Consider the following 24692-nt stretch of genomic DNA (forward strand, 5'->3'; position numbering starts at 1 on the left):
AGCCAAAAGAATATTTACTAAGTAAAGAGGGACAGGCTTCAGACACAACAGAAAGTCATCATTAACAGGGACACTGGCATTATACAGTCAGGTCCATAAGGATGAAAGCTGAAGTGTTTGGGGCACCATTATCTGCTCAGATTCAACCAAATGCTTCAAAACTCATTGGACGATGCTTCACAGTGCAGATGGACAATGACCTGAAGCATATTGCAAAAGCAACCAAAGACATTTTTAAGGCAAAGAAGTGAAATGTTCTGCAATGGCCAAGTCATATCATCTGACCTGAATCCAATTGAGCATGCGTTTCTCTTGCTGAAGCCAAAACTGAGGGCAAAACACCCAAAACACAAGCAGGAAGTGCAGACGGCTACAGTAAAGGGCTGGCAGAGCATCACCAGGGAAGAAACCCAGCATCTGATGATGCCTATGTGTCCAACACTTCAGGCAGTCATTGACTGTAAAGGATTTGCAACCAAGTATTAAAACTGACTGTTTAACTGATGATTATGTTAGTTTGTCCAAATACTTATAGGCCCTTAAAGTTGGGGGACTGTGTGAAGAAGTGGTTGTCATTCCTACACGGTTCATACTACATTTTTGAAAAAAGCCTTAAATGAAAGCTGAGAGTCTGCACTTTAAGCAGGTATTCATTGTTTCATTTAAAACCCATTGTGGTGGTGTACAGAGCCAAAATGACGACAACTGTATCATTGTCCAAATAATTATGGACCTGACTGTACATTCTTCTTTATCATGTTATGTTTTTTAACATTTGTTTGGGAAGGTGGTCCTTGGAAATTTTTGACAATCAGAAGTGGGCCTTCAGTTCCAAACCCCTGGTCTACATGAATCATCAACTGGTGAGGATGCTGACTTTTGGCCTGTTGCAGCTTTAGCCTTAAGTGTGTACTTAAAGGGATAGCGCACCCAAAAATGAAAATTCAGCCATTATCTACTCACTCATATGCCGAGGGAGGCTCAGGTGAAGTTTTAGAGTCCCCACAGCACTTGCGGAGATCCAAGGGAAGAGTGGGTAGCAGCATAACTCCACCTAATGCAGGCTTACGGTGCCCCAGATTCAAACGTCCAAAAACACATAAAACCACACAATATCTCCATACTGCTCGTCCGTAGTGACCCAAGTGTACCTCCTCTCCCCTGGGATCTCTGTGTTGTGAGGACTCTAAAACCTCACCTGAGCCTCCATCGGCATATGGGTGAGTAGATAATGGCTGAATTTTTATTTTTGGGTGCACTATGCCTTTAAGAGCCTGTTCACAAGATTCTTGTTTTGAAACGAGTCAGCTGGAAATATCAGAAGTCCACCAGAGGCAGCATTTCCAGTCAACTAATATAGCTAACGTTAGCTTCATTCAAAACAAAATCGAGAAGCCTGCTTCTATCTGCCTCTGTCTGAAATCAAGGACCAATTGTTTTGAAATGACCAAGAAACCATGTGACAATGGAAAACTTACCAGGCAGACATAAGCTCCTTTTACACTGCCTGTTCAAGGTGGGAATGTCACGCTATTATGCCACCTCACCGTTCTGTACATAAGGTACAATCGTAGAATGGGGGTCAGAATTGTCTCGCCTTTAAGCTGCCACAGGAGGTAGTAACAACACTGAAAGTGTGTCTGTATAAACAGGACAGCCAGCAGGATGGGACCATGGGCAGGACAGGTGTGGCGTTTTTGATGACGTGTTATGTGTGCAACCCACCACAGGAGATTTAAAAAGTAGATGATAGCAGTTAGTGGCTAACTCAAAGAAGAAGAACAGTGGCTGAAAATGTCCGCAGATTGGGAAAACAATGAGGTCCGGGAGCTTCTTACCCTCCAAGCAGAGGATGAGATCAGCCGCCATATCCTCCTGAGACTCTGTGTCCTCGTATGAGGACATTACATTTTGGGTTTACTTGACCTTATACCTCATTCTACTTAACTCAGACCTCTTGTCCTCATTCGTAGACACTCTTTTGTGCCATGTGGTGGTAGTAAGACCACAATACACTAATCCATGTAAAAACAAGATGGCAGCCATCTCTGCCAAGTCAGTCTGCTGCCGATGCCATCACAAAAGTGGACAAGGTCCAAAACCTGATCAAATTTAGTGATTGAAACTTGTTTATTTATGATTAATAATGTTTGTAGTTTGATATGCCATACAAAATTTGGCCAATTTTAGCAACAGTTATGAGCTAAGACACTGTTTATTAGAAAGTACTTGGGAATATTCAACCTGTTAAAGGACATTTCAACTTTATTAATGTCTCGTTTGAGGACAAATAATTAGGAGAAATTAAAAATGCATACCAAACAAAAGTTCAGGTCTCAGGAGGATATAACAGAGACAGTAAATAATTGGTGTTACCACGTTAGCACCATTGTTATTGCTTATAAAGTGCTGCCGACAACACACGTGAGACTGGCGCTGCTGTGTTAAACACCAAGCCTGTCACGCCTCTTTTTGTTCTGCCATACCGGTATACTAAGTAAAATCACACACCAGAGCGTAATGATGCTGCTGTTGTTTGGTTCTGTGTAAAGGCATGGAGAAGGGACTTAATAGCGCCCCAATAGCGCCATCTCTGTGTAAAAAGGGGCATAGTAGCTTTGGAGGGTAGGAGGCTTATCAAGCAGTCAGTTGCAACTTTTGGCCCCAGTCGCCACAGCTCAGCACAAGTTACATATTGTCATTTTGATGCCAATATTTTGTCTAATTGTTTGTGATTCTGCCAACTGTTGTTGTTACCTCCTTCAGTCGCTCCATGTCCTTGAGGTAGAATCCAATGTAGAAAAGGCTAAGGTACGAATTGATGAATTCAAACTGCAAAACAACCAGAGCACATCAAACAGGAAGTCAAACAGATGCTCAGTCATGATGAATCGTCTCTAATCTGCCACAAACAGAGGAGGATGCATGACTTACAAAAACCATCTTGATGATGAGATTATTCTCATAGGCACTCTGAAGTCTGTAGTTCTCTGGATGACGAAATAAAGAGTAGCATTTGTTAATGTGCAGCTGGATGACAGTGACCACATGACTGCTTTTCCTTTAACTGCCTCATAGAGAATGCGAAGGACAGGAATCTCATAGCTAAAAGCTCCCTACATCAGTATTCAGCCAGCATTAAAATATACTCATACATACTTAAAGAGTGCCTACCCAATAATTATTATCACAGGCAAAAATGTTCCATTTTAATCTGATGTCTTGTAATGTAATTCCTTTATTATATATTACAGAGATAACATTTTGTGCCTGGAGAGTTCATGTGGTGCTTCTTACCCATGTCATTAAGCCAGTAGGCAATCTTCTTATACACTTCATCGCATATGGTCACAGTAATGGCCAGAAGTATCTTAGGAATGAATCTTGTGATACCAGGTAGCTCCTGAATCTCCATCACCACTTCCTGCAAGGTGCATTAGAATCATGATAAATATTTAATAAGTCCTATTCATTCATATCCATTCCCAAAGCTATTTTTAAGAGACTATTAAATTAATATGAACTGGCAAGATGTATTTGGATGTGCTTTGTTTAACCTCTTGAGTTTTTCTGATAAACTGTAGTTCCACTCTTTCTGTCTTGGTGCTGATTAAATGTTTTTATTGATGTTTTTGGGTTTTAAGTCTTCACAATAATTACATTTATAGAATATCATCCCCATTTATCAGCTCCAGACTGTATCAGCTCCATATCTGCTGTGTTATCTGTTCAAACCTGCAGTTCCAGGCAGAGGAGCATGGCGAGGAAGACAAAGCAGAGACAGAGAAGGCAGATGGGCAGGCTGACCAGCCATCTGAACAGAGCTCTTTTCCAAGGTGGGTAGTAGAACTCCTCACAGCCCGTTATGGGACTGCAGCGCTTCACTCCCTGTGGGGACAGCAGAGGAAGAGAAAACCAGAAACCAGGGAGAGCATTAGGGATGTTTGGTTTTGTGCATGATTGTAATCATCTTCACTGGAAAATGGATCGGAAACGTTTCTGCAAAATGTGCTCCATAATCCATAATCACTGCTCGTTTGCTTGATTGCATTTCTGCTTTTGCTGTTGCGTCTCAGGTTACATGTCAGTTTTCAGAAAACATCTGACATTACAATTGAAACACCAATTTATATTTTCAGGTTGTCTGGTGTGTTTTACACAAGCGGCAAACTCCAGGGGCTGAAAAATGAAGCCAAAAAGCAAAAAACTGCAGTACCTGTAATGGCCACTTGAGGCTGGCTCCAAAGGCAAGTCAGTCCCCATAGACCTTAATGCTACAGCCCGCTGCAAACACGGTTTGGTCTCTAGAGCTAATTTCCCTGTTCACAACAATTTCCAGGGGTCAGTATGTATATAATATTAACTCTGTCTATTGTCTCAGATGCTTAAAATATAAAAGTAACACATACCAAAAACTAGCAATAGACTTGATTGTAGAAAACAAGTGTTGCACGCTCTGGCTCCATATGTATTTCTTTTATTTAGATGACATTTCGGCCTTAGGGCCTTCTTCAAGATCAACAAGCTTGTTGATCTTGAAGAAGGCCCTAAGGCTGAAATGTCAATGACAAGCTTGTTGACCTTGAAGAAGACCCAAAGGCCAAAACGTCAACTAAATAAAAGAAATGCATATGGAGTCAGAGTGTGCGACACTTGTTCTCAACAATTGAGTTTCAGAGGCTTCCATCAGGCCGGAGGTTTTGCCTCCCTAAATGTAGCACCAAGCATTACAGATCGTCCTTTGTCTTGTCTATCGCTTATCTTAACCAGCAGTGACCACTAATTGTCCATGATTTACCCCTGACAGTACGTGACGCTGGATTCTGTGTATTCATATTGTACTGTCTGTTTTGTTGTACTCATGACTATGTTCTGTATCTCAAATTGCCCCAAAAGGACATTTAAGTTTACCTTACCTTACCTTACCTTACCTTACCTTACCTCGCCTGTTTAAATGTTAATAAGGCTTGACGTTATTCATAATTAATGGCATGGCTGCTTTAAGTGACAGGTGGTCACTACCACGGTGTCAACACTGATCATGTCAAGTGAATGTCTTGTAACCCTAGATTCACAGAGTAAAGGTGTAAGCCAAATCTGTAGCTGTTGCTGTATCAGTGGGTTTTCAGGTCATGCAAATTAATAGGAACATTTTGGTCACCCTAAAAAGAGCAAGTAACAAAACGTGTAGCTCAGCATGTGGCATGAACAATGACGTGGGAGGGAAGCCGTGGCTGGTCAGTCCTTCATCGATTCTCTCGTAAGTCAGCCCGTACAGTGTCTTGCCACTAGCTGCTCACTAATTCCTGCTATCAGCTGTTTCCTGTTTATCCACCGCCAGTGGGTCACATGTGCGGCGTCATCAACAGCCCCTCCCGTTGCGGAAGGCCGCCTTGGTCTGTTTAAACTAAAAGGGTTCCGCCAATATGACTACCCTATGAGGCGTATAATTGGGCACCTTGGATCAACTCGCCAATCCGGCTCTGTGTGTCTAAACGCTCGCAGCTTGCCGGTAAAACGGCCCAACATTCGCGGAAAATCTGCCAGTGTAAAAGGGGCTAGTGTCATCTAAAGTAGCTTTGACAAAAAAAAAAGGCAGAACGAATTGTTGAATTTTGCTCTCACTGCGCGTGATGCTTTGCTATGCCATCTGTGCCCACAGTATGCTCTGCTGAGAGAGAGGAAGGGAGGCAGTTCCAAAACTAGAAAATCTATATGTGGCAGCACATGCTAATGTTGTGGTGGTGCACCACAAATAAATTAATGTGTACCAAACCCTGCTTCTGGCTCCAAAAATCCAAGATGGTGACAGCCAGAATGCCAAATTTGAGGCTTCCAAATAAGATTCTACAAACCAGTGGGTGACAACATGGCTACAATCATTTTTATACAGTCTGGAGTATTACATTGATATAGCTGCTCTGTCTTTACAGCTTTCTTTAGGAGCTGACATGCATTCAAGATGTGATTGTGGTGGACCACATACCACATCTTCTTTCCTATCAGTCATACTCTTACTTACCATGTTGTTCTGGCCAGAAGTCCCTCTCCAAAACACTATCGCCCAACGTGGGGCTCGAACCCACGACCCTGAGATTAAGAGTCTCATGCTCTACCGACTGAGCTAGCCGGGCATGTTTCACCCCATTTCCACATGCCTTTTCAAACGGGTCACCCATATCCCCTCCCCCCAATTTTCTATTCACTCCACGCAACAAGAGGTGGTGGGGGGGCGGGAGAGAGGCCGCCTGCTCCCCTCCTCTCTGAGAGCACGTGGAGTATGAAGACACACTCCTCTTGTAAACATAACGATCACATTTCCTGGTATTGTGAGCTGTTCCAGCCACGGTAGAGTTGCGCAACTGCTTGCTGATAAACCACTCAGCCAGACTGACAAACACTGCAGGACAGTGGAGTTGGTATATTGAAATATGAGAATATACTCTATGTAATGTGACAGTTGATGCAGGACACTTGGTGAGAAATCTGCCGCTCTGTTGACAAGTGACTGTGAATGTTTGGGAGTAGATCTGAGCAAATACAGCTGGTGGTGAACAAAACCTTTTGTACACCACAACAAAACAGCAGCTGCTTTGTTCATTCACGCACTATGCTCAAATTTCAGTAACAATCCTCACCCTGAACTGCGGCCTGGGCTCCTCCAAGGACTCTGCGGGGGTGTCCAGGGTGCCCCACCTGTAGGCCAGCTCCGCCTCTCGCCTCTTCCAGCGCTCCAGAAACAGCGTCGCCCACACAACATTGAAGAGGGCAAAAACCACACAGCAGATATCCTGGCTGGTCTGTGAGCGAGCATGAGAGAATCAAAAGATACTTATATAACCTTTGAGAGTACGATCGTGCCAGGCAGTTTTCAGTTGCCAAAGCCGGTACTGTTTTTCTGTGTAGGTACTACGTGCTGTGAATCTCTATTCTTGTCTTTACAAAGCACACAAAGGAAATAATATAAAATGTACGAGCACAGACAACAAAACAGACAAAATCTCAGTGATTTTCAGTAATATTTCCTTTTTTTGATTGATTAGTTTCTGCAAATTCACCAAATCAACAAATCATCATCTTGACATAAGACAAGAGAACATCTGTGCTGGAATCTGGATTTTAGAGATTAAAAAGAAAACAAGGCAACAAAGCTAATTATATTTTCACTCAAGAGAACAGAGGAAAACTCCATGTAACTGTGTGTGTTCTCTGTTCACTCGAGAGTCTGAAGATTCAGATAAATGCCAGTATAATCCGAAACAAACTGTGCGTTCTAATACCTACACTATCATACTATATAGTATGCCAGAGAAATATTTAGTATGTCCCAATACATAGTATGTCAAATGCAGTATGCCAAAAATACCAGGATGTTCTACTACATCAGGTCCGAGCATGCTTTTCTGGCGTAATGTTATGAGATAATAGATAATAGTATGTCCTACATGCAACAGTACACACATTTTAAGAGCAGCTGTAGTACATACTGAAAGTAAAAAGAAAAAGTATGCAATACGGAAAGCACCTGAAGTTTAGAACAAAGATAGGAAGTTTCATTAATGAAGTGTTCACACACACAGAATCATCATTCAGTCACTCCTGTACTTGAGAAAATATTTTTGGCTTTGAGCGTCTTTGTGTTTGAGCATACGCTGATTAAATTTTTTATTTTATTTGTTACAGACTTTGTTGTTTTAAAAAACTTTTTAGGTTTGTTTTATATATTTGAGTATGGGGTGGGGATCACCATAGGATCCACTATATGATACTATCATGATACTTAAGTCACGGTACTATATTATTGGGATTTTAAACATGTTGCGATATGCTGAGTATTGCGATAAAATATATTGCCATTTATAACCTTTCTTCAACTGTAAATTATGTCACCAGAGAAAAACTTTGTCAACATCAATGGTTTTAACTAATAAGATAAAGTTTTCAGTCTGTTCATTTTACCCCAGCCATTTTTTGCAGCAGTAAAATGTATCGAGTGGACTGGAAAAGCAATTGATTATATTATTCTAATAGAGTCAGGTGTGTGGAGTGGGAAGCAAACACTTTTTGACCGTGTTTTGGTCAAAAAGCATGAAGTACTGGCATGTAAAACTGAATGGTGAGCATGCATATATTGTATTGTATATTTATTGGTTTGTCAGCTCAGAACACATGTTGGGAACAAGTTCACCCGTTTGCCCCTCAGTGGCTTGTTTAAACATTTAGTTTTGCTGAAAGCCACTACACTATGCTTTATCAATTTTTTTCCCCTACCCCTAGTCATAGGGCCTTTACTCTGAAGGCGTAATGAATAAAACGTGTAATGCTCAGCTAAGAATATTTTACATCAAAACTACTCATATTTGCAGCAATGTGAATTTGCAACAGAGGCAACACTTGTTCAATAAAAAGTTTGAGTAGAATGTATGAGTAAAGTGTTACACATTTTATATGTCGAGGGCTTTTATTGTGAAAGGTAAGAACTGAAGGAGTGGATCCACTATGCGCTGCCTTTGTCAAGGTTAAAAGGAGTAATAAAGTTTGCTGTCTTGTCTTATTTCCGACTACAGAGCCTCCGTGTTGTTTGTCGATGCTGCTCCACGCCTTGTCCTTGGGTTCATTATCTTATAATTTTCTGTGTCCTTTGTCTTATTATGCAGGGCGCTGAGACACAGTTATATTCAGCAATATTTCATGTGCTTAAAAAGATAACAAATCTTGTTATAGAAGACGTGTCAGGTACCTGGTCAGCCTCAGCGAGTATCCAGAGCAGAAAGCCAATGACAGCAGGGTACAGCATGGAGTTAGTGTAGAAACCCAGCCAGGCAAAATACATGCCGATCTTCACTCCAAAGTAGTCACAGATATCGTCTACACAGCAGATGACAATACAAACAGCTCTTATTAGACTCTGAGAAGAAAAATGATCATGTCTCAAACAGTTACATTAACAACACACTCATTATTTTACAGCATTAATGAATGTGACTTGGTATAAACAGTCTCGCACCCAGGGGCTGCCTCTCACACACAGCCTGGACCCATGATGTCATCAGCTGGTTGAGGATCCTCTGCTCGTGGAGAGGAAACATTTGATGGATCACCCCTCGAGCTTCCAGCTCTGGAACTACAGAGAACAGATCGTGAAACTTTCACATGGTATCTAAAGTGATATCTGAACATGTAACGTTATACATAAAACCTCCTGCACAAAGCACTGAGGCTTTAAGATATACGAGTGAGAAAAAAAACAGCATCAAAAAAGTTCAATCATAATGACGACAGCTTACTGATTGGCTGTCCCTCCAGGAAGTGAATGTTGTGGAGCACCTCCCCCTGTTTGGCTCGCAGATTGTCCAGCCAGTACTTGATGATGCCCTGACGCTCCTGAAAACATTACAGTCATAGAGAGAAAGAAAATATGAGTATAAAATGTAGATATTTATTTCCTGAAATATAACAGTATAAGACAGACAAAAAGAATCTTTAATAACCAAAGTAACATTATGTATCTCATTAAAACAGCTTTTACATACAGCTCACACCCTCCACAGTTTAGACCTCTAACCTGCGATGTAAAAAAGCAGAGCTCGCTCTCTATGTTCTCATAGATGTTGTCCTCCTCGCAGGAAAAGCGCCGCATCCCGCCGCCAAACTGCGGTTTGACGACCTTGTGCATGCCCATCTGCTCGGCTCCCCGCAGTAAGCTGAGGGTGAGGAGAGAGGGGTAAAAGAGCAGCAGGATTAAACATGATGGAGCACCGACACTGTGTAGCTGCTGGACTGCAGATGTTTGAAAGATTAAGTGCATTAAGTCACACACAACAAACTGTGACACATGCACAACGGTAACGGGATGATAACTCATTCAGGATTTTCTGAAGCGTGCTTGAAGGACAGTTTGACATTTTGGGAGACAAAATGTTGATACGTCTCTCATGTGTGGGGCTGTGGATTGGCAGTATTTGGCGATACAATATGTATCATGATAGAGGGGTTATGATTCAATATAAGGGATGCACTGAAAGTTTCTCGCCAAAGCCTACCTTTTACAAGGTTACATTTGAACACATCATGAATAGGGGTGTAAATCACAAGTGTCATCACCCTACAATAATACATTGATTCTTTTTGACAATATGATTTTCCTGATATCATGAAGTCTGCCACGATACAATGATTTCAGTAAATATCCTCATTGTCTCTTTGTTTTTGGCTGTTTGCTATTATCTACCTGGCATTAAGCTGCTTGTCCTGTCTTAATATTCAGGAGAGAGGTACACTTGGATGAAATTAAAACACAAGCGCGACATGGGAATTTCAAAATGAAGGCGTATCTTGAAGATGGTGATATGTTTCGATGTTTTTACTTTGCATCAATGATATTGGATCATTGAATCATTATCATATCAATTAGGATCCATATATCATTACACCCCTAATCATAAAAAAGTTCTTATCTACCTTCGCCCAGAAGTTATTTTAACTTAATGGAGCTTGAACTCATCATAATGCAACTCAGTGCGTTCTCCATTAGCTGTTAGCTCCACTGGCTGCTAACAGCTAACACTAACTAGCTCTCCTCCTGATGATTTTAACAAGGATTTGTTGTTCACAATGAAAGTAGCATTATCAGGGAAACAATAAGGTGTGTCCTCTGATGCGCTGATGGTGAGTTTACTGCTTCTGTTCAGGAGAATCTCTGTTCATCCCAAACATGTTTTCTATTGTCCCCAGGCGATGGGATGCCGTTAGTCTCGAGCCCTGCTTTTTAGCCTGCACAAAATTAACGTGACACAACAGAATAACATCGGCCAAGTCATCTTATTTGCCAATTGGCTGATGACAGTCAACAAGGCAAATATCAGCCAATACCAAGCAAGCAAGCAAGCAATAAATCGGTCCATCTCTAATCAATATTTTGCAATATATTGCGGTTCTGTAAGCAAGGCAATATGATGCGATTTTTTAAAAATAAAACACACCACCATCTGCATAAAATCTGAGTTTAAAAACTTTACATTTTTATGTGGTTAAAGCAGAGCACTCCTTGTACACTCCCTATAAAACACTAGCAATGTCTTGTTACATTGGGTTTAAACCCAACACAAGATAAACCACTGCCATTAAACTATTCATTCAAAATCCATACAGTGTTTTTGAGAATCTATCACAATATCATAAGACATAAAATCGCGATACTCAAGTATATCAGTATTTTCTTACACCCCTTCTCATGTCTGCGCATTAAATATAAAGTCAGAGCTGTTAGCTGATTAGCTTAGCTTAGCATAAAGACTGGAAACAGACCGAATCAGCTCAGCCTGAAGGTAAAAAATGTCTCTACCAGCACCTCTAAAGCTCACTGATTAACACATTAAAACTAATTTGTCTAATCCGTGCAAAAACACAAATGTAACATGCTGAAACTGCTGAATTTTGAATGTTCCCACTCTACGCTGACCATCCCTGGTTGTAGATTCTTGCTGAGTGTACAGACATGAGAGTGGTATCAATTTCCTCATTGAACTCTCTGCATGAAAGTGAATAAGCTCATCTCCTAATATGTTGAACTATTCTTTAATTTGCCAGACTTTTTAACAGTCTTAATAAAACATCCATAACCATATCCGTGTATTGTCTTTTGCCAAACGCATGCAATATACACATAAATACACACATGCTTATGTTTGTTTTGGAAATTTACAGCTGTAAAACTGGGTTTAACTTGACTTCAGTCAAGCAGTTTTGCTGCACCCCGATGCAGTTTAATACTGACGTGAAATGTTTCCACTGACCAAGGAATAATATTCAAATCACCATGACTAACCGTTACTCTGACCTCAGACCTAAAATAAAGTACCAGCACTGATCAGCCACTCAGATAAGTGAGGACTAGCTAAGTGTCTTCACTTAAATAAGTCCAAACAAAGACAGAAACACAAGTGCCCACACATGCATGCACAGTCAGAGAGTGAGTTTGGGAGTCTTACTTCTCAAATGTTGTCGTGATGAAGAAGGCGTGTGCCTGGGTGTGTTTGTGCTGCCGAACCTGAATGCTGACTTGTGGGATTCCGACACGAATCTGATTCAGGAGCCACAGCAGAGTGTGATCATCGATTGTATCTGGAGGGAGAAAAAACGGTTTTATTTTACGTTCCACGGTAAATATGAGCATCAAATACATACTTTAAAACTTAAATTGCTTTGTTTGTAGGGATGTACCGAATGTTTGATGCTTCGTTCATAACATGGTTCAAATTCTAAATCAACATTCTAATACTGCACAGTTTTTTTGCATGTCTATTCATTCTGTTTAAACTTGGTATTTCTGCATAGTTGCAGATAAAGTTTAGGCTACACTAATATTATTTGTATAACACTATTTGTAGAATTAGATTTGAGTGTTGGCTGTGTAGGATAGGATCGTTTCCAACTCGTGTGATCCAAGCGTTTTCAATATCTGAGAGAGTTGTAAAGCTCAAGATAATCATTTCCAAAATTCACAACATGATTTTATCTGACAGAATACTCTGCTTAAAACCATATTTGTTGGCGTTTGGCTTTTAAAAAACAACATTTTCACTGCGATCACAAATCTCCTGCTAGCCGCATACAAAAGAAGGCATGCACCTGTATTAATGGGGCGGTCTAACAGCAATATAAATTACATTTATCCATTTAATTAACAAAAACTAATTTCATCCAATCAATCACTTTATTCAAATTGAGAATTTTGTTTAAGGATTTTTTAGGGGGTTTGACGACATAAAATATGATGACAGACATTCTGAGCTTCATTCGAAAACAATCGATCAGCAATCAATAGAAGCACTGAACGTAAAAGAAATGACATTTGGTTCAGCCCTACATGTTTGCCAAAGGCAGGAAATTATGAGTTTGTTGCTGCATAAAGAGGCTGAACCTAAGCCATCCCTCATGGCCCTGGCAGAAAGGCCCAGAAGCAGTGGGGTGACAGTGATAAGAAAAGGTCACTGCCATTAAATCCCTGTCTACATATATCACAAACATTTTTTCTATAGGTTGAGAAGGCGAGCGACAACCCAGACTAATTCCAGCAGATTCAGCCAACTGCACGCAGTATACTGTCTGTGTGTATTACACTACGACCAATCTATCTATCTATCTATCTATTATTCCTTTGTTTCCATAGACTGATGATGCTTTGGACTGGTCACAATAAAAGGCCACTCTAAAGGGTGCTTTCACACCTGCCCTGTTTGGTTCGGTTCAGTCGAACTCAAGTTTGTTTGCCACCTAAGTGTGGTTCCTTTGGGTGGGTGTGAACACAGCAATCACACTCGGGTGCTCACCAAAACAACCGGACCGAGACCTTCTTGAAGAGGTGGTCTCGGTCCGGTTACAAACAAACTCTGGTGCGGTTCATTTGTGGTGAGAACGTGTTCCGACCTGGATCTGAACCAACTGCAGGACTGCGGGGTTTTTTCAGACCTAATTGTATTGCGGAGTTTTGCACAGCGGCGACCGGATCTTTGCTCTCAAACCACAAAACATGTGATGGCACAACAGTCTCCTTCAGTACATTATTCTATGCTTTCTTTTGATTTTCATATTGGCTAGTCATCCTCTTTAATTTGTCTTCTGATTAAATCGGAACCATTGAAACAAGTTGTAGGAAGCCTCTGCAAGTAATTGGTTGCTGACAGACACTCTGTGCTGCAATAAAATGGTTAATCAGCAATGCTGAATCAGCAGAGCCGATCCGCTGCTGGTTCTGCCGGCCTGAATAGAATATAATGTCTATAGCCTACTGTTGTGTGTACAGCCTTTATAGACTGAGCTGAGTAGTGATGCGCGGGTCGACCCGTAACCCGCGGGACCCGCAAATGGACCTGCGGGTCGGGCAGCAGTGATCGTCTGTTAAATCGGTCTGTCAATGATATTTTGACATTATTGGCTATTACTGTCATGGCATCCGAAGGTACTGATGCGTTGAGCAGGTGACAGTCCGCGGTCGTTTTCAAAACGCACTTGTGTCACACACTCCAAAAGAAACTTGTTGAAACTTTAAACAATAATTTATTGTACAAAACGGGGGAAACAAACGTTGACAAAAACGGTTCCATAATTCATATTAAATTCAAAAGATAACGAAAAAACAGCTACAAGTTAGAGGGAATAGTGATAAAGTGGTAAAACTTGGCATTGATCCACAGCCTCAGAAGGATGCGCTCGAGCGTGCCGTGCGCACAAGCTCAGTTGGTAGGCTATACTATATTTTCACATTTTTAACAATGCAATTTAAAAGTTTTGATTTTTTTTTTTTAAGATATTTTTTTGGCCATTCTGCCTGTAATGGACAGGACAGGTAAGTGTGAAGGGGGGAGATTCGAAGCCTTGTACGTGGGGCGCCTGCTCTACCACTAATATTTTTATTGATAACCTACATTTACCAACAACAAAAAGACTACATTTAGCACCAAAAAAATATGTTAAAAAAATAAAATAAAATAAATAAATAAGTAAATAAAAAAACGAATATCGAATACCAAATTTTCATAACGAATACCTACCCACAGAAACGAATATTCGAATATTTGGGTACAGCCCTTCAACTTTGTGACAAAATTAGTCCCCGATTCGGACATAAGCAAGACAACTCTAGGTCTGACAGCACCCTAAAATATCAAGTTTAATCACACAGTATGATGCCACAGATGAAGTTTTGAGGGAGCGTGCCAGCGGCAGGCTGACTGCGGGACTGTCCACATGAGCTGTTGCCATGAACTAAATGTTCATTTTCCTCCCATAAACCAACTCCAATGTTGATTCCGAGAATTTTGCAGTACATCCAACCATCCTCGTAACCGCAGACTATGTGTAACCACTGAAGCTAAGACCCTCCACATCCAGCCTCTTCACCTGCAAGATTGTCTGAGACCAGCCGCCCGACAGCTGATGCAACAGGTGGCTTACACAGCTGAAGAATTTCTGCACCAACTGTCAGAAACTGGCCGTCTCACTAAACAAGTTGGATGTGCTGCCAAATTCTTAGAAATGACACTGGGGACAGCTCATGGTAGTAAAATGAACATTCAATTTACAGGCAACAGCTCTGGTGGACAGTCCTGCAGTTAGCATGCCAATGGCACGCTCCCACAAAACTTTAAAACGTCTGGGGTGCCCCGGTAGCTCACCAGATAGAGCGTGTGCCATGAAGGCTGAGTCCTTACCGCAGCAGCCAAGGTTAGAATTCGGCTCAGGGCCCTTTGCTGCAGGTCCTTCCCTCCCTCCCCTCTTTCATGTCTGTCTGTCACTATCAATAAAGCACAAAAATGCCAAAAAAACAAAAACTTGCGGCATCTGTGTCACTGCTTTGTGCGATAAAAGGAACATTCTAGAGCTGCCTTTTATTGTGACCAGACTAAGACACACCTGTGGAGGAAATGATTTTGTTTAATCAGCACCTTGATATGCCACACCTGACAGGTGGATGGATTACATTGGCAAAGTGCTCACTAACACGGGTTTTGTGAACAAATGTGTGCAGTTTGTGTGCATAGAAAACTATCAGACCTTTTGTTTCAACTCATGAAAAATGGGAGCAAAAACAAAAGAGTTGCATTTATATTTTGTTCAGTGTCGTTTGATGAAATGCGTCCAAGTCACACGCTGATGCCAAGAGCCGCAGTTTAAAAGACACTGCAGATCTGTAGATACAGGTACAGTAAATGGATGAGATCTAATTGTCCCCAGGGATCCTTTTAAGTCCCAGTCATGCGTCTGAGTGCCAAAGACACTTAATGAGGATGCACCGTTCTCTCTACAGTGAGGGATTCATCACAGGACGAACAGCCCGGAGCAAAACGTACCTGGGAATGTCATCAGGATATCACAGTTTTCAGTGGGCACCATCTTCAGCCAGGACTTACGAGACATAATGTAGTGTCTGGCCTGCAAGAGGCGCTTCCCGAACAATTTATCTAGAAGAAAAAAGACGGGCAGCAGGAGTTAATAAAGTTTAAAATGATTACAGAGAATAAATGACAAAGAGGGTCAGACGGAGTGCGTGTGAGAGAAAAAGGGGGACAGACAGATGGTGATATTTTTTCATCAGGGTGATCAAGGACACAGATGACAGGTTAGTCATTAGCATCGCTCTGCCATTCATCACTGATGTATTTTCCTCACCATATTTTCCGTCCTTTCCTATTTTTTGCTCTGTCATGGAGACGTTGGGGGATAAGAAGAAAGGACCAAAATGTTCAAAATATTTGTTCAGCCAGCGTGAAGGTTGACTGCGCTGCATATGCTGTAAACAAACAGATCTGTAAACCGGGTGAAGTGTAAATATTAACAAGCTAGTTTTTCAAGTCGGTCTCTAAAACCATTAAACGTAGACAAAGCAGCAGGCCTTCGCAGCAGTGCTACCCCACGCTACAGCTCTGCAGTCATCACTTCTGCAGCTTCCTTTTTCACACGTTGGTTCTCGCTCAAAAGTCGCACTCTCCGTCACACACAGCCACAATAGACCCCGGCAGTGAGTGACTGATATCTTTATTGTTTGCCGAACCGCCCTGTGACACTCTTTCAGTACGTGTCTGTGATCAGGACATCACGTTCTGTGGCGTAACTGCATTATCACATCACCTACTTTCAACACGCCTTATCCCTCCTATAGAGAGCTGCTTCTGTCACATCTCTCTTCCTGTACTGTGTTTGACACCTACACGCCAACTCAGTATTAAACACTTAATGTACTGTCAGGGAACAATTCAGCAGGATCGTGTTACCGTGTTATTGTGCAGCAGAGTTTATGCGGAGATGCTTTTAGAAATATAATGAGATGTATAAATCACTGAGCAATTCTGCTGATTAAACTGTGTTTGACTGCTTGTGTGTGTGTGTGTGTGTGTGTGTGTGTGCCAAAGTGTGTGTGTGTGTGTGACATAATGATGTAATAGAAGCCAAGTCACCAACACTGACAGCTTTTTTTTCTTTGTCTTGCACTTGCTGTATGTTTCAAACACTTCAAAGTGATTGTCTCTCTGACATCAATGCTCATTAAGGCCACAAGATGTGTAGATATATCTGACATGCAGGCAGCAGCACATCATTCCCATGTATGATGAGATGATTTAATATGACTCTGCAGCAGAGCTAGTTCAGACCAAAGAACTTGGATATGCTGAATACTAGATGTCTTTTTTATTCTTCCTTGTTGCCCTAGGTCGCAATCTATGAAGCCTCCTATTAGGCTAGGCAATAAATTGATTGTTATTGCTTTTAATTGCGTCATGGATTTTTCAGAAAATATCATTAATAATTAATCATGCTTCAGAATTTATGATACAAAGCTGTTTCTAAGTCAGACCCAGTCCAACACTGAGAACATCAGCTGTGAAGCTTGACATATAACTTGCCATAAACAAACATAAAAACATTTCAATCCTACTTGGATCAAACATCTTTATTCAACTTTTGTGGCAGCAGTGTGCAGGTCTTACTTAGTCTTTGCTCACGATATTTATAACGTGTGTAACGGTAAAAGCACCAAGCCGCAACCTCCAAGGCTTGTAAATTAAGCTAGTATGGAAGTGCCAAAAACTGCAGTTCCTCGAATGGCCACTTGAGGCTGACTCCAAAAGCCAGTCAATCCCCACAGACCCTCATAATAAAATACCCAAATATACAGCAGAAATAAACATGTTTACAGCCTGGTTCAATAAACAGTTTTGGTCTTATAGCGAATTCCCCCTTCATGACAACTGTACAGAAGCTTAAAGCTATAGTTGGTAATGTTGGAGAGCTAGCAAGATTTGAAAGTGGTACCTCCTCTGAGCTCCACCCCCTCCTCCCCCTCTCGTCAGTGCTCCGTCCAAAGCCACACCCCCACAAACTTGAACGCGCATCCTGCAGTACACCAACAGAGAAGCTAATGTTAGCATTGGGCTAATACGAGCTACAAAAGTAGCTAAGTTGGCTAACGTTACATATTTCATGAAAATAACAAATCCCCCGAAGCAAAACAAATAATTACCTGTCTAACAGAAAGACAGCAACCTCTGCATCACTTTTCACGCCCTTCAGCTCCCTCAGTTGTCTCCACCGTTCAAAAGCTGCGATGTTGGTTGACTCTGGTTTGTCCTCTCGCTTTATCCAAAGCCTTTTTCGTCGCAGCCTTTTCTGCCTCCAACTTTCTTTTCTTAGCCTGTTTAGCGGGGTGAGCCGTTACAAGTAACACTGGAAGTGGTACTTTTGGCTGCATTTTCGCTGCCACTGTTCAGCAAACTCCTGCTAACTCGGTATTTCTGCTGAGGAGTGTGCTGAATATTTCCAGCAACGGTGACACGTGATGAGTGCGCGCAGGGAGGAGGGAGGGACAGAGGGGGGCTCGGGCAGGACGGGACATCTGATTGGTTCTTTCCACTCGCACCGAGAGGCAGGGATTGGTCAGAGTTTTTACAGGCCTGCAGCTGCCACAGAGGTCGGATTTTTTTCTTTCCTTTTTCTGAACACATTATGTATTGACTACTCTCAGGATGGAAGGACCATTTCACCCACTATAACAAAAAGTGTTTCTGAACAGGATTACCAACTATAGCTTTAAGTTTTATATAACTCACCTGTTCAGATTTAATTAAAGCTTAAGTTACACAAAGTTAAGAATGGGGCCACTTTGAATGACAGGCCATCTACGGCGGTGATTCCCAACTGGTCCACACAGTCCAACATATTGAGCGTCATACTTGCGTTTGGCCATGTCGTTGAGCTAGTTTGCTGTCTCTGTCATGTAGCTGTCTGTTAATTACTCACTCTACAGCAAGGAACAGCTCTTCAAAGTAAAAGCTCTGTGCCAGAAATTTACTGTGCTTGAAAATAAAGTGTGTTTTTTACAAACTTGATATGTTCGTGAGTCACTTGCGGTCCATTCAGAATGGACCCGAGACCCACTTTTGGACCAAGACCCACCAGTTGGGAATCACTGGTCACACGGGGTGTCATTTCAGTCTATAGCCCCTTTTACACTGCCTGTTCAGGGCAGGAATATCATGCCGTTTTGCCGCCTTACCATTATGTATAAAAGGTATGATCGTGGAATAGGGGCTGCAGACTTGTCCTGCCTCTGAGTCTGGAATGGAGGTAGTAACAGTGCTGAAAGAATGTCTGTGTAAAAGGGACAGCCAGGGCAGCAGTGCTGTGACGTTTTGATAATGTGTTATACGTACAACCCGCCACAGAAGATTTAAAAAGTAGCTGATAGCAGCTAGCAGCTAACTTAAAGAAGAAGAACAGCCGAGAATGTTCGCACTTTGGGAAGACAATGAGGTCTGAGAGCTCCTTACCCTCCGAGCAGAGGACGAGATCAGCTGCCATATAACAAGGACAATAATGTTGCTGTCATGCCATGCCATGTCATTGTTATTGTTTATAGAGCGCTGCTGATGCATATGTTATATGTCACACTAGAGGCCAATGCTGCAATGCTGGCATACTGTAGTACTGCCCTATAGCACTATCTCTGTGGAAAAAGGGCTTATGAGTCAAATCTACCCCTCGCTCCTCCACAGCTCCAGTCAAGTGTCTTAACATGGCCACCTCTGGCTCCAAAAAAATAAAAATAAAAAAAGGCAACTGCCGAAATGCCATACTCAAGCTTCAAAATGGGAGTCCACAAACCAACAGGTGACATCACAGAGGCTACATCCATTATTTTATTTTTTCACTCGGTTTCATTTATTGAATTATCAACATTATGAATGTCTTGCCAGCCCGGCTCATATCACATTTTTCAATAATGTCTGAGTGTCTAAATTTACTGAACAATCAATCTACCAAGAAGTTCAACCAACCAATCAACAAAAAGCCCACAGTCTTTAACCAGTCACACTGTAATAACAAAAATATTTATGTCGCAGTGAGCCAACAAGAAAACAGAAAATCAATGCACTTATTTATACGAAAGACTATGTCAAGGTAAATCTGATATTTTAATCTTGATACACGGTCATCTCATCCAACATAGTGCATTCCACTTCATGTCACAGCTGGCAGACTGAGTTCATCACACAACACCAACAAGTGTTCTTAAAAACATCCTGTTTTCTTTCGCACTTTAAATATCTATTCTAGAATAATCATTTATCTTTCTGCATGATGATCACTCGTTCAAGTAAACCACAGGCACAAAGCATATAATCGCACTAATGTTGTTGAGGCAGATGCAAGAGACCTAGATGGATTACTGAATGGGCCCACTGGCCTTCACCTGCAAAATGTCACTCAAATTAACACATACCAACCAAGGAGAGACTTAAACTGACTACAAAAGATGGGAAGGAACTGCAAAGAGGCACAGAATAACTAAAATAACAGGCAAAACAACCACAAAATGACCAGAAAGAGACCCAAGATTACCTCAAAGAGTCATAAAATGACCAGTAAGAGACAAAAATGACCAGAAAGAGACATAAAATTACCTCATAGAGACACAAAATTACCTACAGGCGACACAAAATGACCCAAAAAACAAACAAAATCACCTGAAAGAGTCATAAAATGACCAGTAAGACACAAAAATGACCAGTAAGACACAAAAATGACCTCAAAGAGACACAAAATTACCTAAAGGTGACACAAAATGACCATAAATGATACAAAATTACCTCAGAGACACAAAATGACCAAAAAAAGATACAAAATTAGCTAAAAGAGAAACAAAGTGCCCAGAAGGAAATGCAAAATTACCTCAGAGAGACAAAATATGACCATAAAGAAATGCAAAACCCCAAGAAGATGCATTGTGACTACAAAGAGACACAAAACAACAACAAATAAAACTCAAAAAATTGAAAAAAAAAGAGGAAAAACCATCACACCCTGTGTAGTAGAGATAGTGCGGCCTTTTGTCTACCTGTGCCCAGGGGCCCAGTGTCTTATGATCCACCCATGATAAGAGAGGGCGTGAAAGTGTAATTACGAGCATATTATATTTTGTACACCTACATCACCTATCCTGAGTCACAAAAGTTTGGTTGAGATGTTGCCCAGGGTGTTAACATTGGTTGGCTTGAAGTCAAGATGCAAATGAAAGCGACCACTGCAGTGACATTGCTCAGGTTAAGACTGTAAAGGTTATAAGATCACACCCAGATGACCAGACCCTGCCTGAGTCTGTCCTCTTTGTCAGAAATGCTGGATGAGCATAAACTCAACATTTCAGGAGGGGGGCGGGCAGACATGGACAGGGGCCCTGGAACATAATGTGTAATCTCAGAGCCCCCAGAAGTAACATTAATTTTCAGTGCTGCTTCATAATCCTCTTAATGCATTTCCAAAAATAACCAGTCATCTGCTTACTCACCTCTGAGATACTCCTCCTGTCCAGTCCTCAACACCTGAGACAAACCGGACACTGACATCTGAGCCTGCAACACAATCTTTACTCTCTTCAAAGTGTAGCACAGGCCGCCGGGACATGCACCTCCGCTGGCTGCATGTGACTCCTGCATGCACCTGTGGACCACTACAGCCTGACTCTTCCCGGGCCTGCCTCAATCGGAATGCGCACTATGTAGCGGGAAAACGAAAAGACGCACCGACATCAAAACCCAATCACAAACGATTGACCTCTTCTGTGACTCATTCAGTGGAGTGAAGTCTATCAAGCGTCAGTGACTGCACCATATTGTCCATGCACAGCAGCTTAATCTCTTTATCCCCATCTCTTTTTTTTTTTTGCAAATGAACACAAAACACATCTTCCTCACATCCCCGCTGCGCGCTCCCGAGACACAGTCAGTATTCTCACCGTTTTTCTGTGACACTCACCGAGCACTCCGGATGGTGATAAGGACGTCTTCTGCTGCTGCTGCTGCTGCTGCTGGTTGTTGGTCCTGTCCTGCTGCTCGCTTGGCACCGTCCTCTCCATCCTCTCCCCTGCCCCGTCGCTGTCGTCGACGTCTGCGGTGCTGCTGCTGCTACCGTTTACAGTAGCGTCGGTATCAGCTGCTCCGGTGCCCGCCGCTTGCATGGTGGTGGTGCACGAATACTCCAGGTGGTGATGGAGGAGCTGCAAAACCGCACTGCACGGAGGACTCTGCTTTTATTGCATGGCCGTCGCATGTAAAGGGAAACCCTAGTGTATCTGATAGAGTAGGAGGAGGAGGAGGAACATGATCATGGAATAGGCTGTACACGCGCGCACCAGTCGTGACTGGGTGGTGACGACACAGTTGAGGGGAACACCTCGCGGGCTACAGGTCTTATAAACACTGACATATGTGTTGGAGCTGCAAATGCAGAGCTGCAGGTGATTCAGGCGCCCATGCCCACGATTATATTGATCTGGACAAATCTGACGCTGCTGGTCTACATGACAGGGGCGTAAAAATATGCACAGGGCAGGAAGTACAGGGGGCCCGCGGGGTGGGGGAGACTGTAGAAAGAGTGGGCCCTCACCCACTATGTTGGGAAGAAAACGGGACCTTGGGAGTGATTCTGAGGAACTCATGTTAAAGGAGCAGTGTGGAAGATTTAGGGAGCTTTAGTGCCATCTAGTGGTGAGGATGGGCAGCCTGTCCATCCAGCAAACCCTGGACTTCCAACTTGAGAGCCCGGTGTTCGCTTCTCGTGTCAATGTTGAGCCAAACCATGATTTTTTTTTCTAAACCGAACCACATGCTTTTGTTGCACAAGGAAATGACCATAAATATGAGGTGTTTTATCAACGTTGTAAGTGCATTTTGAAAAAGACTGCATGCATCTAACGGACAGAAACTGTACATTTCCGGTGACAATGTAAGTGTATCTTAAAAAGACACAAAGCATGTAACCATGCCTATGTCATATGTAGACGTGAAAGTCCACTGACAGAACAGCAATATTTGACAAGTTGGAATAAGAATGCGTTGGGATTGCAGATTGCAACCAGCTGAAAGTTCTTCCAGTTAGAATTACTGAAGTTTTCATTGTTCAGGAGGTTTTTCCAGGACCTGCATTGCCCACAGAGGTCTCCTTCTTTCCAAAACAAACACATCCGGTGATAAAAACCAATAAAAATACTGAATAAAGCAATTTCACATAAAAAAAAAATCTGTGTTTTATCTCCAGTGCTGCTCATTGCTGGGGGCTGCAAACTGCGGTGGTCGACATAAAAATGCAAAACTGCAAAAACACAAAAACATGAATGGCCCTATCTACAGCCAATGTTCGGTTTGTCTGTTCTGGGGTACTGTAGAAAACAAGGACCCGCTCCCTATGTAGATATAAACAGCTCACTCGAAGGTAACAAAAACATGGCAATTCTAATTTCCAGGTGATTACACATTAAGGAAAATGTACTTATCATATTTTCTTCTAGTTCTGCCAATACATCCCCCTAAGGCCTTGGATACCAATACAAACAAAAAGGGATTTTTATTTATCCCGCATAAAAAAATTCCAGGTTTACACAATCAGTCGTGAAAACGATATCCCTGTTTACACGAAAACGCAAAAACGGCAGCTTTTTGCTGCAATTAGCATGCCAGGCCAGTGGGTGGCGATACACCATATGTCAAACACCATAGAAGAACGTTCTGCGCATGTACAGTGATTTGTTTTCCTCTTAGCGCTAGTGATAAAAACAATGATAAACTAAATCTTAACCTTATGTAGCATAGTTAGCTGCTATGCACTTACTAATATTGGGCACAGCAGACGTCTTTGTGCACCGATGTAGCGGTGATGTTGATGCAGCAGTGCTAAGTTCATTTGAAAGCTCGTAAGCAGTCCCAAAAGTGCTAACAAAACGTTAACAACCCAGCATATATCCACCATTGTTGTTGTGGTTACCGTGCGCCTCATGGGCATACGCAAACTGGGTTGCAACGTCATCGTTTTCCAAAATCTCCGTCTATCCTGTTTACACGTCTCCACAGAAACGGATATTTTTAAAAACTTTCACTTTGGAAGCTGTTTTTAAAAATCTCTGTTTCCTTCGAGAAAAACGCCGGTTACATGTAAATGAAGGGTACAAACGCAAAGACAAATATCCATTTTCAGAAATAGACGAAACTGTATACAGGCCCTAAATGCTACACACTGGACCTTTAAAATTAAATTGGTGCCATTTGATATGTGCCCTCAAAAACACAACCCCATCTTTGTCAGGGTTTTTCTTTTTTTCCAAAATAGTCTGTAGCAACCTATCAGAGAATTAAATGCATATTCGAACAACCTATACAAAAAGGATTTAATTAAATCAATAATTTCTTATTTTATTTGGTATTTTTTGTCATATATGACATAACAATGACTGCTGGGTAATCTGTATGTTAATGTTGTCAAATGTCAAGTCTCAATGTGATGAGACAGTAAGATACAGTTGCTAGTTTAGGTGCGAAATCTGTCAAGACCAAGGCCGCAAGATCAGCCACGGGCTTTGAAGCCAGTTTGACATAGTGGCCATCTGTGGAATTACAACTTCTGGGTCTGTCATATGATGCCATGGACCCAATAGACTTTTCCCATAGACTTACACTGTGAAAGAGAAGCCTGTAAATCAGCAGACACATTGGTTTAGGTACATCAATTGTCAGAACAAAAACTGGAAACCCTTATTCAAAATAATTAGTCCTAAAAGTTGTAAAATTCACTAATAGCCAAATCCAGACTCATCTTATTCATATGAATGAGCCTGATACTGAGCAGTTTGGATGCTGGGTTAAAGG

At 41.9% G+C, this 24692-nt stretch overlaps 1 protein-coding gene and 1 non-coding gene across 8 annotated transcripts in view; both read right to left on the reverse strand.

Annotated features, from left to right (window-relative positions):
* The window catches only part of LOC117272067 (anoctamin-8), a 30794-nt gene extending 8594 nt beyond the window's left edge, over positions 1-22200 (reverse strand). For all 7 annotated transcript variants that reach the window (XR_013492451.1, XR_013492447.1, XR_013492452.1 and 4 more), the window contains exons 1-12: positions 21811-22200; positions 15852-15962; positions 11991-12123; positions 9566-9704; positions 9288-9384; positions 9008-9124; positions 8741-8868; positions 6639-6800; positions 3736-3888; positions 3298-3424; positions 2935-2990; positions 2758-2832 (exon numbers count right to left, since the gene is read on the reverse strand). Coding sequence is in view for 1 of the 7 variants with exons in the window: in XM_033650791.2 (XP_033506682.2) it covers positions 2758-2832; positions 2935-2990; positions 3298-3424; positions 3736-3888; positions 6639-6800; positions 8741-8868; positions 9008-9124; positions 9288-9384; positions 9566-9704; positions 11991-12123; positions 15852-15962; positions 21811-22012 (1500 nt within the window). In the remaining 6 variants the exon portion in view is untranslated. The remainder of the gene's footprint in view (positions 1-2757; positions 2833-2934; positions 2991-3297; positions 3425-3735; positions 3889-6638; positions 6801-8740; positions 8869-9007; positions 9125-9287; positions 9385-9565; positions 9705-11990; positions 12124-15851; positions 15963-21810) is intronic.
* trnak-cuu (transfer RNA lysine (anticodon CUU)) lies at positions 6062-6134 on the reverse strand. The gene has a single exon. It is a non-coding gene; the product is annotated as a tRNA-Lys (tRNA).
* Positions 22201-24692: the final 2492 nt, after the last annotated feature.

Source organism: Epinephelus lanceolatus, chromosome 12 (assembly GCF_041903045.1).
Source record: "Epinephelus lanceolatus isolate andai-2023 chromosome 12, ASM4190304v1, whole genome shotgun sequence".
Lineage (NCBI taxonomy): Eukaryota > Metazoa > Chordata > Actinopteri > Perciformes > Serranidae > Epinephelus > Epinephelus lanceolatus.